General features: G+C 32.8%; 3 protein-coding genes across 6 annotated transcripts; 1 reads left to right on the top strand and 2 right to left on the bottom strand.

The window, feature by feature from the left end:
• Window positions 1-5: 5 nt before the first annotated feature.
• Window positions 6-4,981, top strand: LOC145119654 (ubiquitin interaction motif-containing protein). Of its 2 annotated transcripts, XM_079055359.1 has the most exons (8): window positions 6-110; window positions 279-759; window positions 1,568-1,646; window positions 1,887-2,038; window positions 2,171-2,294; window positions 2,388-2,573; window positions 2,727-2,798; window positions 3,885-4,981. In XM_079055359.1, the coding sequence occupies exons 2-8, from the start codon at window positions 338-340 to the stop codon at window positions 4,680-4,682; spliced, it is 1,833 nt and encodes a 610-aa protein (XP_078911485.1). In that variant the 5' UTR covers window positions 6-110; window positions 279-337; the 3' UTR covers window positions 4,683-4,981. The 2 variants fall into 2 exon arrangements, with proteins under 2 accessions (XP_078911485.1, XP_078911484.1); XM_079055358.1 differs by having other exon boundaries at window positions 50-759.
• A 504-nt stretch (window positions 4,982-5,485) lies between these two features.
• LOC145118934 (Pentatricopeptide repeat (PPR) superfamily protein) lies at window positions 5,486-7,761 on the bottom strand. The gene has a single exon (XM_079054592.1). The coding sequence runs from the start codon at window positions 7,722-7,724 to the stop codon at window positions 5,574-5,576; it is 2,151 nt and encodes a 716-aa protein (XP_078910718.1). The 5' UTR covers window positions 7,725-7,761; the 3' UTR covers window positions 5,486-5,573.
• A 5,295-nt stretch (window positions 7,762-13,056) lies between these two features.
• On the bottom strand, window positions 13,057-16,380 carry LOC145120783 (germin-like protein 1-1). 3 transcript variants are annotated; one of them, XM_079056576.1, is made up of 3 exons: window positions 16,086-16,380; window positions 13,946-13,990; window positions 13,057-13,817 (listed from the first exon to the last, which is right to left on the bottom strand). In XM_079056576.1, the coding sequence occupies exons 1-3, from the start codon at window positions 16,192-16,194 to the stop codon at window positions 13,279-13,281; spliced, it is 693 nt and encodes a 230-aa protein (XP_078912702.1). In that variant the 5' UTR covers window positions 16,195-16,380; the 3' UTR covers window positions 13,057-13,278. The 3 variants fall into 3 exon arrangements, with proteins under 3 accessions (XP_078912702.1, XP_078912701.1, XP_078912703.1); XM_079056575.1 differs by lacking the exon at window positions 16,086-16,380 and adding an exon at window positions 15,546-15,754; XM_079056577.1 differs by lacking the exon at window positions 16,086-16,380 and having other exon boundaries at window positions 13,946-14,119.
• Window positions 16,381-16,851: the final 471 nt, after the last annotated feature.

The raw sequence follows: 16,851 nt of genomic DNA, 5'->3' as shown, positions 1-16,851 counted from the left end.
GACGCCAAATTATGTTCGTTGGATATAAATTAGGTTTAAATTAAACCCCCAATAACGGATTCAATTTTTCCCCTTTCTATATATACATTCGCAGGACTCTCACAGAGACTGTAAGCTTTCAAGTCAAGATGTTAGGGCTTTTTTAGCTAAATCTTGTGTGTAGATGTTTGTATAATTGTTTGATTGATTTTGATTTGCTTTTTGTGTATATATACATACATAATAATTTGTTGGATATTTGATTTGGGAAACCCTAATTTGGGTGAAGGTTTTTTTAGCTGAGAGATCCGGTCTCATAGAGATAAGGAAAGATTTGATTTGATTTGATTCGATTCCAATGGAGGATCACGAGGAGGATGATTTGCAAAAGGCGTTACGGATGAGCATGCAACATGAACCGCCAGAGCCGAAGAGGAGCAAAGCGAGGGACGACAGCGCTGAGACTCCTTTGGAAGAGTCGCCGGAGGTGAAGAATCGGAGGTTGCAGAGGGAGTTGATGGCGGCAGCAGCTGAAAAGCGTATGATGGCGGCATCGGCAGCTATGCCCACGACTGCTACTATTACTAGTGCGCCTAAGGATGTTCCTTCTTCCTCGGAAGCTTCATCGTCAAAAATGGATAAAACTGTGGCGATAGTGAAGGAAGACAAGTTTTTGGGGAAAGAGTTATCATCGGATGAAGCACAACAGCTATTCTCAATGGTGTTTGGAAATGAAGTTTCAAAGGGAATACTTGCGCAGTGGAGCAATCAGGGAATCAGGTATGGCGATTGGTTATATAATGCAATTGAATATTTACTGTTTTCCTATCGATCTTGCAGTTTATGTAGTGCATAGTTTAGTTAGTAATTATTTTTGTAACCTTAGGTTGTATAATCTAATCAGACATATAAAACCCATGCTTAATGCGTATGTATCAGTTGAGAATTAAATCAAAATTTTTATCAGCTTAGAATTAGATCAATCTAGAGATAAAGCTTTCATTTTGAGACATTAAAAATTTGGGAGATTGAAGGATTCTTAGAATGAGACTCTTCTTTGAGTTCATTGATGCAGGATTGCATCCCTATTATTAGCTCCATGCTACTCCAGGAAGCATGTAACAAATGACAATTACATCTATCTTAATTAACTTGGAACCAGCCTTATATGTAGACAAAGGATTTAGTGTTACACGGTTGAAGGTGTTCTCGCATGACTTCCAAGTTTTCAATGTGACCATAGAAATTAGTGTTACACATGATGAATTTCTAGAGTGCTTTAAAAACAATTAAGACATCGAAATTAATTCGTGCTAAAGAATTGATCTCATTTAAACTATGCATTTGAATAAAAAATTTGCGTCCGTTTTTGTTAAAGGAGAGTTAATGTTTCATATACTTGAATAAGGAGGGCATCTCTCAGACGTCACCTTAGCAATAACAATGCAGTAGCATAACTTTTAGTTTTATGTGTGTATACTTTACATATAAATGAAAGTAGATTGCTGTTTATTGCATTTAGCCTTTCATTTTATGGTATGTAAAACCTTGCTCCTTTCTTATTCTAGAGAATATAATTTGCTTGTAGGTTTAGTCCTGATGAAGAAACATCAATGGGATTAGTTCAGCATGAAGGTGGGCCATGTGGTGTCTTAGCAGCTATACAAGTAAATTTCTTGAATTCATGTCGTTATAAATTATATATTCTTTAAAAAAAATTATTGGTAGTTAGTTGAAACTTTTCTCAATCTTAAAAACAGAAATTAAATTAAACTAAAAGGCATGATTACATATTTTAATCACACTGCAAAACATGAAACCAGTTTTAACAAATAAAGATTTAATTCATGACAACTTCGACAATTCCTACATCTCAATTTTTTTATTTTTTTATTTTCATTTTGCAGGCATTTGTTCTTAAATACCTCCTATTTTTCCCACAAGAATTAGTAAAAGGTGTTCAAAATACACCAATGAAATCAATTTCAAGAAGACTGCAGGAAAATCAAGATTCTGTGTCAAATATATTTGGCTCTCTAACCGAAGAAACAAAATCAAGGTGATCTTTTTTCTGTTCAAATGACGTAAATGCCCCTTATCATCTTTGTATTGATGTCAATGTGAGGGGTTATTGGTAATTTTCACACTCTTAAACTAAAATGTTCTGAAAGACATTTATACTTACATGTAGAGCCTTGGTGAGGAGCATGGGTGAAATATTGTTTTTATGTGGAAATAATAACAGTGCAACAATTGCATCTCTGAAAATTTTTGACCAGAACATTGAGGGTAAAGATGAAAAGGAAAAAGATGAGGTAAGGTCACTTTCGTAATTTCCCTGATGCTGGTTTATAATTTTGTTTTTTATATAGACTTTTTAAATATTGATTTTCGGATGATATGAACAGATTGTTGCAAGATCACTTGAAGGTCTTTCACTTGAATCCGGTGTTGATTTGCAAAAAGTTTTGACAGTTACCACATTCACATCTCCTGCAAGTGCAATGCAGAGGCTGGAATCAATGATTCCGATCTTCCGTAGTCGTATGGGAGCACTCCTATTCCTACTTTCCGCATTACTTTCTCGGGGATTGGTAAATACTTGTATTTTTCTCTTCATTTCTCTTTCTATAATGTTTGGAGGATGGAATGGAATGGTTCATTCCGTTGGAATAAACAAAAAAAAAACTCTTTTGTTTTGTGTGATGGAATGGAATGGAGTCATGTTTCCTTCTTTCTTTTTTCAGGAAACAGTTCAATCTGACAGGGATGACCCTAGCCAACCTTTAGTTACAGCTCCATTTGGACATGCATCACAGGTATTATTCACATACCATTTTTTTTTCCTTAGTATTGTAATAATAATTATTTATAGGGTTAAATATGTATTTACGCAACCAAATTTTACATTTTTTCCAATTTATGCAACAAAGTTGTTCTTAGTCGAAATATGCAACCACTTTTTATTCCATAAATGCTTGTCTATGCAAGAAGTTTTCATTTTTTTTAGATTTATTCAATAATGTTCTAATTTTTTTACCAATTTTTGCAAACATTGTTTCACTTCTTTACCAATTTATACAACATTTCACCTTTTCTTATCAATTTATACAACAATATTTCACTTCATTTTACCAATTTATGCAACAACATTTCACTTTTTTACCAATTTATGCAAATAACTTTTCGCTTTTTTACCAATTTTTGTCACAGTATTTTACTTTTTTACCCATTTATGCAATCAACATTTCACTTTTTTACCAATTTATGCAATTAACATTTCACTTTTTTACCAATTTTTGTCGCAGTATTTCACTTTTTTACCCATTTATGCAATCAATATTTCACTTTTTTACCAATCAATATTTCATATTCTACCAATTTATACAATAGTTACCATTTTTTATGCAAACAACATTTCTCACCAATATATGCAAGCAATATTTCACTTTTCACCAATATATACAAACAATATCTCACTTTTACCTCAATATATACAAAAGACACAAAATTACACAACCATATAAAAATATCTCATCATTACTATTATTAATCATCACTTAACATTTCTCATGTGTAATTACAATATAGTAAAAAAATTAAACATCTACACATCCTTAACAAATCAATATTTCATGTCTTGGTTAATTGTCAGAAAAGTCCCAATATTTTCGGAAAAGTTTCACTTTAGTCTTAATTTTTTTTTTTTGAATAGAAAAGTCCTGATTATTTGATTTTACACGATAATGTCTTATTACTGTTAAAAGAAAAAAAAATGACTTTTTCGAGCCAAAAATTAAATAATCGGGACTTTTATGTCCAAAAAAAAATTTGGGGACTAAAGTGAAACTTTTCCGAAAATATTGGGACTTTTCTGACAATTTTCCTTTATGTCTTCCCTTCAGGAAATTGTTAACCTCCTACTCTCCGGAATGGCGGTTGCCAACGTATTCGATGGAAAAATGGATTTAGGCGGCGGAATGTTTGTCAAAGGAATCTTGACTCCCGTAGAAGTCGGATTCCTCACATTACTAGAATCCCTCAATTTTTGTAAAGTCGGCCAATCCTTAAAATCCCCAAAATGGCCAATCTGGGTAGTGGGAAGTGAATCCCACTACACCGTGTTATTCGCCCTGGACCCACAGGTCCAGGCCGAAAACGAATTTGAAAACCGCGAAACGACAATCCGGCGAGCCTTTGACTCCCAAGACCAATCCGGCGGCGGCGGGTTCATCTCCGTCGACGGATTCCGGCAAGTCCTCCGGGAAACAAACGTGAACCTCCCGCCGGAAAAAATGGAGGCGTTGTGTTCTTCAGGGTTTATCGTTTGGAGTGAGTTTTGGCAAGTGCTTTTGGATTTGGATAAAGGGTTTGGTGGGTTGAAGGATTCCACAGGGTTGATGGGTAAAAAGGTCTTTTACTTGTGGCATTTTAATGGGATTGCGAAAGCGGTTTCCGGGAGTGAGGTTGGCGTGCAACGGCCGAGGTTGACCAAGTTGAGGGTTTCGGTCCCGCCAAGGTGGACGCCGGAGGAGTTTATGGCGGGCGGGAGTGGCGGCGGCGGCGGCGGTGGTGGTGGTGATGAGGTGGTGGAGGTGGAGAAACCGGAGCGGACTCAGCATGCTCCGTTGGTGGATTGTGTTAGGACGCGGTGGGCGAGGGCGGTTTGTAATTGGGAAGGGGACCCACCGAGTATTGTTTGAATGTGGTTCGTGTTTTTTTTTAATTAGTTCAAGAGAAATCAAACAAATAAAGGTGGTGGTGGTGGTGGTGGTGGTGGATTCTGTTATTTGTTTGTAATCGGAAGGTAATGACGGTTTGTTGAGTTGTATGTTATGCATTGAAAGTTGTATGTTGGTTCGGATTTGAGTTTGATCAAGGACTATTATTTAATCTTGTTTTTGAATTTTTTTTGGATACTTTTTTCGTGTTAGGAGTTGGGACTTTGTAAAGAATCTGCTGAAATCGTTTTCATGTTATTGTTATTGTTTAATTCGCAAAATCCAACCATTTCTTGTACTTCTACTGAAACATAATGGTTTCATCTTCTTTCATTGATTGGTTTTCCTTTAAGTTTATTATCTCGTCACAATTAGTTCACAAGATTGAATACACAAGTCGTAGGAAAGTTTCATCTTCCCGTTGTCTGGGTGTTCTTCTTGCTTTGATTTGATGACAACTCAAGCACAAAAACATACAAGTTTAATGAACAATACTTATTTCCTAAAAGAATATTTGTAAATATAAAATACCAAAGATTTCGGATGTTACAAGAAATGATGTTGTAACCCCCGATTTTCGGAAAATAGCAACTCACAAATTACTTGCATAACGATGCAAGTAATCATCAAAGGGTAAAGTTATTAAACAGTTATTTTTTATTAGCTAGCTTATAAACTGACAGCTAGCTTTTCAGCTCAACTAGTTTTTCAGTAAAACAACTAGTTTTCCAGTTATGAACTAGCAGCTAGTTTTTTAACTAGTACGTTAAACTTAACCTTAATACTATCTGCATATAAACTAATTACCAAAAAGTAAATATATTACTTATATAACCTTATTTAATGACTTAACAATGAAAGAAACCATACATGTTATACATTGATTTTGTCTTCACAACTCCATTCTTTCTTTTGCTTATGTAATTTATCAATTATCCTCCATGTAACCGAATCTGGTTCCACTCCATTCTTCCTCATTTCCCCCAAAATCTGATACACTTCTTTTTTTAAACCCAACTTACAACCACCTTCAATCAAAATATTATAATTCACAACATTTGTCCTAACCCCACAATCCACCAATTCATATACAAAATCGCAAGCTTCATCAAACTTCCCGGACCCACAAAGCCCTTTAATCATAGCCGAATACACAAAATTATCATGAACCCCCGATGGCCAAATTACATCATCCCAAAACACCTTTGCTTCATCTACACAATCACATTTGCATAATCCATCAATCATTATTGCATGTGTAGTACTATCAGCAATCTGACCCCACATGTTTGTCCTAACAGTAAGAATGTCAGAATCAGTGTTATCATCAATCAGTCTGTCAGTGTCAGAATCTGTACCAAAACCCATAGAGTTAAACACTTCCATGGCTTCTTTCACAAGACCGAGGTTAAACAAACCACGAAGAACAACATTATATGTTATGACACTCGGGTGAAAACCCTTTTCGGGCATAACTTTATATAACATGTTAAAAGCTTCTTTTATCCTTCCAAATGTTAATAAACCACTTATAATTGTAGTAAATGTCACATTATCAGGAGTGCAAAAGTTAAACTTTCCAATTAACATATCTTCTAAAACCTTCATTGCATCTTCAAGTTTTCCCATTTTACAAAATCCATTGATAATTGTGTTGAGAGTAACTATGTCAGGGTGACATTTTGTCTCGAGCATTATGAGAAGGGTATTTAGAAGCTCGGTAGAAGAATCTTTATTCATTTGACATAAAGATTGTATATAAATATTGTAAATTCTAACCTTGTCTACCCCTTTTTTGTTTAACATAATGTCAAGAAGCTTCTTTGCTTTTATAAGATTGTGTTCTTGTAAACAAAGACATTGTATGAGAATCTTGTAAGTGTTTTCAGATGGTGTGTAGTTAAATTCGATTCCTTGTTCTAATAATTGATATGCTCTAAGGTATCCACCATTTTTGGTAAGTCCATGGATGATTGAGTTGTAGGAAACTAAGCTTGGGATATAATTTTGCTTCATCATCATGTAAACAATTCTTGAAGCACCATGATGTCTTCCATGGAGACAAAGTGAGTCTATCATTTGAGCATAAGCAAAAGCATTGTTCACGTTGTTCTCTTGAGGCATCTGTTCAGCGATTTCAAAAACTGATTTGAACATTCCTTGTTGACATAAAGCATGAATTAGATTCGAAAAAGCAGCATGATTGACAATGTGATCGTGATTTTCATTAGCCATTGTTGTCCATAGTTTTTGAAGCAATGAGGTGTAGAGTTCGATATTCCTTTCATGAAGAGCTCCACGGATTAAGACACTGTATGTTAGTGAGTTAGGCTTTACCCCAGATTCAGACATTTCATCGAGCAGCTTATGTGCAAAACCCATTTCCCCAATTCTGGAATAGCCATTGATCAAAGTAGTGTAGGAAACCTCGTTAGGAAGATGGCCTAAACTCTTCATATGAAAGAACAAAATATGTGCGGAATGAACGTATGAAAACGAACAAAGCTGATTGATCAAACGGTTGAAATTCATCAACGATGGGACAAAATGAGGTTTCACAGTGATAATTCTATGCACAAGACGCAATGTGACATGGGGATTTTTCCCCCAATCCAATAACCTTGCAATGATCACGTTACACGTTCGTTCATCTGGTATGATAAAACCATTACCGGAAGAGCAAGAAAGAGATGAGAGAAAACGACGGTGAGCTTCAGCAAACCTGTTGGAATCACAGAGAGCGTGGATTATGCTGCTGAGGTTGAGCGAATCGAGGTGGTATCCATGGATGCAAAGCTTGTCAACAAGGGTAATTGCTTCATCGACATTGCGATCGATTGCACAAAGCTTGTGGATTCTTTTGGTCCAATAAGACCTGTTAGTAATGCTTTCTTCAAGGTGTTGTTGTTCTTTCCTTTCTTCATCACACGAAGTAGTATGCGTGAAAAAGAGAGCAAAATTCGAACGATTGCAGAAATTTGATCTAATTGCTTTACTTCGTAACTGGAATTTGGGTGGAAACATACTCTCTGGGTTTGGTTTTTTGGGTTTATTCAAAACTCTCGAGTGCCATAACTATAAAATTGACACTTATATATATATATATATATATATATATATATATATATATATATATATATATATATATATATATATATATATATATATATATATATATATATATATATATATATATATTTTTAATAAAATAGGTTGTTTTTTAAAATCGGGTTAATAGACGGCCGCTGATTTTGAAATCTTTCTAATAAGAAAAAAAAAAACATACTTCTAATTTATTTTTTTATTTTTTTTGTTATATATAAACAAAATTTATTGATGTTACGGTAAGATTCAACAGATAATACAATGATATAAAAATTGTAATAGCAATATAGATTAGCGAACATTTGGTTCCTACCATGGATTTAAGAGAAATTTGGTACCGGGTATCGGTACTGGTTCCGGTTCTGATCCTCGTATCTCTCTCTCATATGAGTTCGGAATAAGCTGATTTGTTACGCATATTTTCTTCTATGTTGGCTACAAGTTAGACTATGGAATCATATTAATTAGATTAGTATTGGTTGAGTGATAGTGCCTTAAATAAGGGATGTTATTGTTGTTTTTTCAGCAATTTTAAGTTTATGTTGAATTTTTCATCATCTTTGAACTATTATATCTCTCTCATATGATATTAGAATGAGTTTTTTACTTCGTGCATATTCTCTGATGGCTACATGTTAGGCTTTAGAATCACCTTAGTTATTTAACATTGGATGAGTTATACTATTATAGTGTCCTAGAGTTATAATTGTTGTTTTCTTTAGCAATTTTAAGTTTATGTACAGTTTCATCATCTTTGAACTTCCATATTTCTTTCATACGAGCTAATTTTTGTTCGTGCATATTTCCCTTTATATTGTCTACATATTAGGCATCGAAATCACCTTAATTAGATTAGTACTGAATGAGTAACAGTAACAGAGCTTTAAACTTGGCCATTTGGTGCTCTTTCAAAATTCGATACTTACAAGTAATTATCGTAGTACCGGTATCGACATCGACACCGTGACCTACCATTTGGTTTGAGATTTGATACCCTTAATTTGGACATTTTAATTTTCGGTAATTTATGTTCGGTATCAATCTGGTATCACGTTCATCCTTATTTTATTTACATAACAAGGTACACATTATTGTCTATATTTCCATCATATATTTAATAATAAATATCATATGCAGCATATTGATTTATATCTTTTTATCTTATTCTATAACTAGATTTTGATATATTTATAGTTATTACTCTAGAGATCGTCCGTTTATGATTTGTTTAAATTATGGTGGTTATATTGAATATGAAAATGGGTTCATAAACGGACCATTCTACTTTGACTACTTGTATACATTATTATTAATAAAATAAAGTATGAAGAATTTAAAGATTTATGTCACAAGTACAAGTTTTTAGATCTTCTTTATAATTTTGATGTATCATAGCCCAATCCTTTAATTGTACCATTTCTTTAGTCTAATTATGATACAGATAATGACTTTGGACTTATGAACCCAGCTCATAATATAGATAAAATTGCAATAATGGTTCCTATGGTTAGGTAAAAATTACCATTTTGGTCCAAATATGTTTGAACTAAGACCAGAGGTCCAAATGTTTCATTTTCTTGCAAGTTTGATCCAATTTGGTTTGAACTTTTTTATAAAGATGATTTTTACCCTTATTATTTAATTTTCCATTTTTATTTTATTACAGTAATTAAAAAACAATTAAAAATAAAATTTAAATTAAATACCCCTTCCTGTCTTTCTCTCTCTCTTTCAGATGAAGAGGAAGCATATTCTTCAATATTTGAATGGTTCATACTGGTACTACCATATGGCAAAAAAATGAACTCATCTCAAGATAAAATAAATCATCATGGCTAGATTCAAGAACAACACACATACACACACAAAATCCAAATTTCTGGGTTTGCACTTCAACACGCACATACACTCAAGAACACAAAATTTGAATCACATACATACACACGATTATGAATCTTAAACCAATTACATCAAGTCTGAAAAATGATTTTTGAATATGGAAATAAAACATGATTTCATCGCTTGGATCATCATCTCCACCAGAAGCTTGAGATCGCAAAGAGAAAGTACTAGACTCGAGTTCATCTTCCCCTTGTTTCTTCTTTTTTTTCAACATATTCCTCAATTTCGTAGGAGACAGACCTCCTCCCCCACTTCCCTATGAAAATAAAATCAAAATCACATATATATTCAACACAAGAGATAGTTAGATGTTAGAAACAAAAAAACATGTAATTATAGGAAAAAGGTTACAGATCTGGCAAACCAAAAGAGGATGAATGGGGTCAGTTGAATGAGGTGCGAGAGAGGAAAATCAATCAAGAAGTGAAAGCCCTACCTCGACGAACACGACAAACCCCAAACGCCGCCAGAAACCGAAATCCACAACTTCCACAATCGTCTTCGCCTCTACAAACCCTACCTCGATGAACACGACAACAATCACTTTGTCTCTTGCTTCTCCAACGACATCACTGTTAGAAACCCTAGTGTTCGTTGGAATGGCGGTGACGGTTAATTTCTAAGGTTTCGGCGACTGTTTGAAACCCTATGAATTGAAGCTCATCTAAACCCACATTTCGCCTGAAAAAACGATACTAGTTTTGCGAAGTACCTCAGGAGTACTTCGAGGATAATGTATCGAACCAGAGATGAGTATTCTTCTTTGACCATTGATGACGATGACTTTACTATCAAAAGTCACACTACACTGAATTCCTTAAGCACCCAGTTGGATCACAACGAAGAACAACAACCGAGTTGGTTTCCATGATTTTGGGTCTTGGTTGAAGCAGAATTGGTGAATTGCAATAGAGATTACGAGAGAGAGAGAGAGAGAGAGAGAGAGAGAGAGAGAGAAAGAAAGAAAGAGAGAGACATATATATATATATATATATATATATATATATATATATATATAGAGAGAGAGAGAGAGAGAGAGAGAGAGAGAGATTTAATTTTTGTTTAATTTTTAATTGTTTTTTAATTTCTATAATAAAATAAAAATGAAAAATTAAATAATAAGGGGCAAAAATCATCTTTATAAAAAATTCAAACCAAATTGGACCAAACTCACAAGAAAATGAAACCTTTGGACCTCTTGTGCTAGTCCAAACCTATTTGGATCAAAGTGGTAATTTTCACTAAACCACATGATTATTCTTGCAATTTTTTCCAGAATATAACAACGATACTAGTAATGAGCCATTATGTAATGTTAAGAAAGATTTTGATGATGATGATGATGTATGTATGTAAAACTTCACTTATAAACTTTATGAATAATGTTGGAGATGTAAGAGACAATGATATAAGCGATTTGGAAGACCATATTTATATAGATGTTTCAAAGGAATCGTAAAACAACATAGATTAGAAATTCAATTTGAACGTAAGGTACAAGTAAAAAAGGTAGTAACACTTTGGTTTATCGCCCAAAATAGAGAGTTCAAAGTGTATGATAGTAAGTCTAAGTGCCTAACATATGGGTAGTAAAGTGTAGGACTCTAGGAAATGAATGAGAAAAGTCTAGTGTTGAGCACTATACACCACAGTGTGTATGCTATGTTCGTGCAACTAAGAAAAAAAATATCACAAGTGGAAGATTACATGTTGGATGGATGCATATAAGTTTTTTGGATCATGTATCAGAAATAATAACAAATATCTAGACTTTGCAACTATTGTCTCATATATCCTTCATTCAATTGAAAAGGATATTGTTTATCTAGTGAAACATATATGACTAGATATTAAAAATAGTCTTAAGTTTTGATGTTTCCTATAAGGCATGAAACGGTAGGAGAAAGTCATTTGACATATTGGAAGTAATTTCATGCAAATGTACAAGAATTTGAGTCTTATAAAAAATGTTGGGTTATTGGCAACACCACGTAAAATCAAAAGTTTGTTAAATACGTGAAAAAAAAAATTAAAAGTCAATTATGAAGCTTGCATAATTTAAAGCAAATTAAGAGAAGTCGGTAGTGTCTTGTATATGATGAAAGCCGTCCATCGGGTTTCTTGACAACAAATATCCCTCAGTATGAACAATGTATTAAGAGGAGCAAGACAGTTATCGATTAGGATGTGTATTGATCTTACATTCATGAGAACTATACAACTTTTTAGAAAATACTATGATATCACAATGAATTGCAATACACATCTACCATCAAGCACGGGACATCTCTTTGTTAAACAAAAAATGCATGCACAAAGCCACGATATAACCAATTTTGACCACAATGAAGGTGTCTACAAAATTGTTACAAAGTTACAGATAAATAACACTAAAGGAAGCACATTATCCATTACTCTCAACAAACATGAACATATGGTAAGTGACAAATGAAAAGTTTTCCTTGTTTTTATGTTGTTGTAGTTTTCAGTTATAGAATGGATAGCCCTCTTTCTATTGTAAATATTTTGTACACTATTATGATATATATATATATATATATATATATATATATATATATATATATATATATATATATATATATATATATAACAGATAACTCAAAACTTTGTGTTCATTGAGGTCTTAGATGTACAAACCAATTTTGTAACAAAATGAACACTCGTCATCCTGACTAACTTCACAGATATGAAATATGCCATCAACCTGATCATAATAAAAGAAATTGTTCAAATTCGTAACGCAGATTTAATGCGATATGAACTATGTAATCTTTTTAATTAATGTTGTAATTTAGTGTTTTGTTTGTATTGTAATTATGTGCTTAATTATATGAATTGTAATATCTTTTCTAATTAATCTTGTAATCTCATGACATTGTAATCTATTTAATATTGATATCTATTTGAAGGTTTAATGATATAACTTATTTAAAATAATATATAAACTATAATAATTTATTTTGAATAAATTATAATAATTTATTTTAAATAAATTAATCTAGGTATGATATATAATAAAGGTTAAAACTGAATCAGTCAATAACAAAAGATGTAGATAAAAAATAAGACAAAAATTGAAAGGCTACAAACTATTTTTGAAACTAACCTGTTTTTACAAATAGTTTAAAAAACAACCTACTTCTATTAATAATAATAATAATAATAATAATAATAATTCATGGTTTGGAGCACTTATAATCTATAAGAGGACTTATAATGTTTCCATGTACATATAATCTATATAGTATATATTTTTCTAAATGAATATGGAATTTCTGAATTCATAAATCAAAAATCTAAAAAATGACTGAGAGACAAGAAGTCGCTTGTTTTATTATATTAGCTATCAGAGAACATGGAGACTTAATTATAAAAGACCTAAATTAAGTAACATCATGTGTGTTTTATTTATGGGTTCAAACAGTGAACCACCAAACCATTCAGCTTCCAAAGATTCAACAGTCCTCATGAATAACCAAACAACACATAGAAATACTTAAGATCCCATAACTCAACACACATTTACGCATGCACTAGTAATTTTAGTTTTTAGGAATTAAGCCATGACTTAATTTTCTTCACTTGATTGATTCCAATCCCGAATGTTTTAGCCAACACATCATTTGGCACATCGGGATATGATCCAAACAAAGCATTTGGCACCCTTTGGATACCTGGAAACTGGCTGTTGAAGGCAGCTATGGCTACAGCACTATCATTCCCTTTGTTTATCTGGAAATGAATCAACCCTTTAGGGAGTACGAATAGTTCACCACTCTTGATTAACTTAGAGTAAAGTTTGTTTTCTGTTGTTATGAATGCGACTTCCAGTTCACCATCTATTACAAAAAATATCTCACTGGCTCGTGGGTGGAGGTGCGGTGGATTCAGGCCTCCCGGAGCAAAGTCAATACGTGATACCGCCATCCCCAAGGTATTCAGGCCGGTGATGTTTAGGACAGTGATTAGAGTCGGTGTTGCTCCAAATGTGTTGTCGGTTGATCTTGGATATGCTAACCCGGAAAAGAAGAAATCATCAGATGATGCATGTTTTTTGCATAGGAATCCATTCAGTTTTATTGCGTCGCCTGCATGTTTCATAGACGTCAACGTTACTTTGTTACAATTTCACATCCTTAAACCCTAAAGAAATTAAACATATCTAAAGATAAATACAAAGTATTAAAAATGAAATCGTTGTAGGAATTCAAATTACCATAGGTAAAATCTGCAGCACAGACATCTTGAAGCATATCAGGATCTGTCGAGACATAGGAAGCAAAGAAGATGATCATCATCGTACTAATCGCGGATAAATAATTTGCAGTAGCCATGACAAAGGTTGAATATAATTAAGGAGAGAAAATGAGAGCAATGATTTATATTGTTTTTCTTGTTTAAATTAGAAAAGTATTATATGAACATCTAAATATACAAGTATACACATATATAGGAAAATATATTTTACATTACGCTAGATCGGTTTTTTCTCAAACTTTTAATCAAATAACAACAAATTGCGTTGCTAATTGAAGTGCGAATTTTGATTTTAAAAACCTTTCTAACGATAATACTTTGTGTTATTTTTAAGAAAATTGTTATTGATTCATCAAAAATCATTTCACAATTGCCTAAATTTTTTGATATTATTTAACTTTACGTTTTTGCGAAAATAGAGCGATAGTTTCCCATCTTTTCATTAATTTATTTGATTTAGCAATACTTTTCTTTCTTAATAATCTTAATTTTTATAGTATTTCGTTGCTAAAGAAACAAGTAAGCGATGTATACACAGACGAATAGTGTTTCTTTTCTAATGGATTGACCCGTATGAATTATTTTATACATGTATATAGCCTTGAAAATCTAGATGTGATCTTCAATAAAAATATATGTTATAGCTATATTAATGATTTTAAATAAGTAATGATAAAAATATTTATTATAGCTTGTTTGCAAATTTGTTATAAGGCCGGACGGTATCATAGCGGGAAAGGGGTGAGGGAAGCTTCCCTCACTCTGGAACACCATCCCTTGGGCGAGAGAAGCAACCCGCGGGAAAGAGATGGGGGAGGGGGTGCCGCACTCTCTCTCTCTTCATGCTATTAGACAGTTTTTTTTCCCTTTTTTTTTATCTTTTTTAATATTTATAAAATTATATACCTATTAAAAAAATATAAAAATTATATCAAAATTTATGGTTTTTAATTTCCTACGAAATGAGTATAATATATGTATGAAATATATTTTATAAAAAAATAGTGAGGGGAGCTTGCCACCCATTCCTTGGGTTTTAGGTGAGGGAAAGAAAAGTTAGGGAAAGGGTGGTGTGGCCCACAAAAAGTGAGGGAAACATCCCTCTCATACCCTCCGGTCTAATACCACTCGGCCTTGTATTCATCCTAGCATATTACTGTTGGAATCAAATTAATAGAAAACAAGACAAATAATGAGATTGATATATAGATTCAGTTTGTGATCGATTCAATAAGGTTTTAAATTTCGGCCTTCCTTTGCTGATAAAATTTCATTAAGTTTGCCAATTTCAATTACTGTGAATTTCAGCGTAACAGTAATTGCATTTTGGCCTTCCATTCCTTATGTGTATTCTTCCCATTCAAGCCCAGTACTTCTTATACTTTTAAAAAGGATTAGCTAGAAAAATAGAAATTTGTTTCATGACTTACTCCAACTTAATTAATTATATGTGTACTGAATATCTATAAGGAGATAAACTCAAAAAATCTATTATATTTCAAATATACTCCTACAAACAAGTAGTGGTGAGCATTTAGACTAGAAATGTTGGACCATACCGTCTAGAACTGGTTGTAGAGAATCCGTTGGATCATGGACCGGACCTAGTGACACATACCGGTGTTGGTATCGGTTCTGATTCTTGGACTCGTTGGACCAATTCAACAATCGTTGTGTATGGTATAAGTCATTGAAGTAGTAGCGAAAAACTTTTAGCGTTAATACCTCGACTTTGCGGGGTCTATAACCCATTCAATATGAAACCAAAAGTGCTGAAATTTTAGCCTACATTGAAGTACAAACTATAAACTATATGTCGTAAAAGTCTCGTTTCAATCTAACATCAAATGAATAAGTTATGCAATTTTAAAAAGTTTCACATACTATATGTTAAAACTGAAAAATTGAAAAATTTTCAACTTTGATACCCCGACTTCAAGAGACTATAACTCATTCGATATGGAACCAAAAATGATGAAACTATAGCCTAAAATGAAGTACAAACTATAAATTGCATAATGAAAAAGATTTCATATCAATCTTCAAACGAATGAGTTATGTAATTTTCAAAATTTTAAAAATTACACATAAAAACTTACTCTTCAATTTTCGGTCCAAACCGGTCCAATACCCACAAAACCGCCAAACCCACCTGGCTAAAAAAAAGGAACCGAAACATAGCCGATCCAAGAACCTAAAGCCGAACATTCTACATAAAACCGGTACCACTCCGGTGTCGGTCCATGTCTCACCGGTCCGAATGTCCACCCTAACAAACAAGTTGTAACGTCATATAGTAATTCAAGCATCATTATTGCAACAAATTCCAACTATGGTGTTGCCGTAGGAAATTAAATTTATCAAATGAATATTGTGTTTGAAATTTAAAAATGGAAAAAATGAGAGAGAAATGAATAAACATACACATGTAGGGGAATCAACAAATGTAGGGTTTTCGGAGTTTTTATAGAAGTAGGTTGTTTTTTGAAATCATTTGTAGAATATGTTAGTTTTAGGAGACCTACCATTTATATAACTTTTTTATTCCAAAATAATTTTAAATAATTGCATTTGTTACCTTTAAATGTTATAACACTTTACCTATTTTTTGTTTATATCTTTTATTATTGAATAATTATGTTTTAACCCTTAATATATATATATATATATATATATATATATATATATATATATATATTATTTTTAGATTAGTTTATTCGAAATATACTATTATAATTTATATACTATTTTAACAACTTATATCATTAAATAGATTTAGGGCGTGTTTGGCAAAAGTAATTGTTTGCTGAAAGCAGATAGCGCGTAGCGAGTAGTTGGTAGCTGGTAACGGGAAGTTATAGCTTT

The sequence above is a fragment of the Lactuca virosa genome, chromosome 6 (assembly GCF_052849685.1).
Source record: "Lactuca virosa cultivar CGN04683 chromosome 6, Lactuca_virosa_CGN04683_v6, whole genome shotgun sequence".
Lineage (NCBI taxonomy): Eukaryota > Viridiplantae > Streptophyta > Magnoliopsida > Asterales > Asteraceae > Lactuca > Lactuca virosa.
The sequence above is the reverse complement of the archived record's forward strand: the minus strand, read 5'-3'. Positions and strand labels throughout refer to the sequence as shown.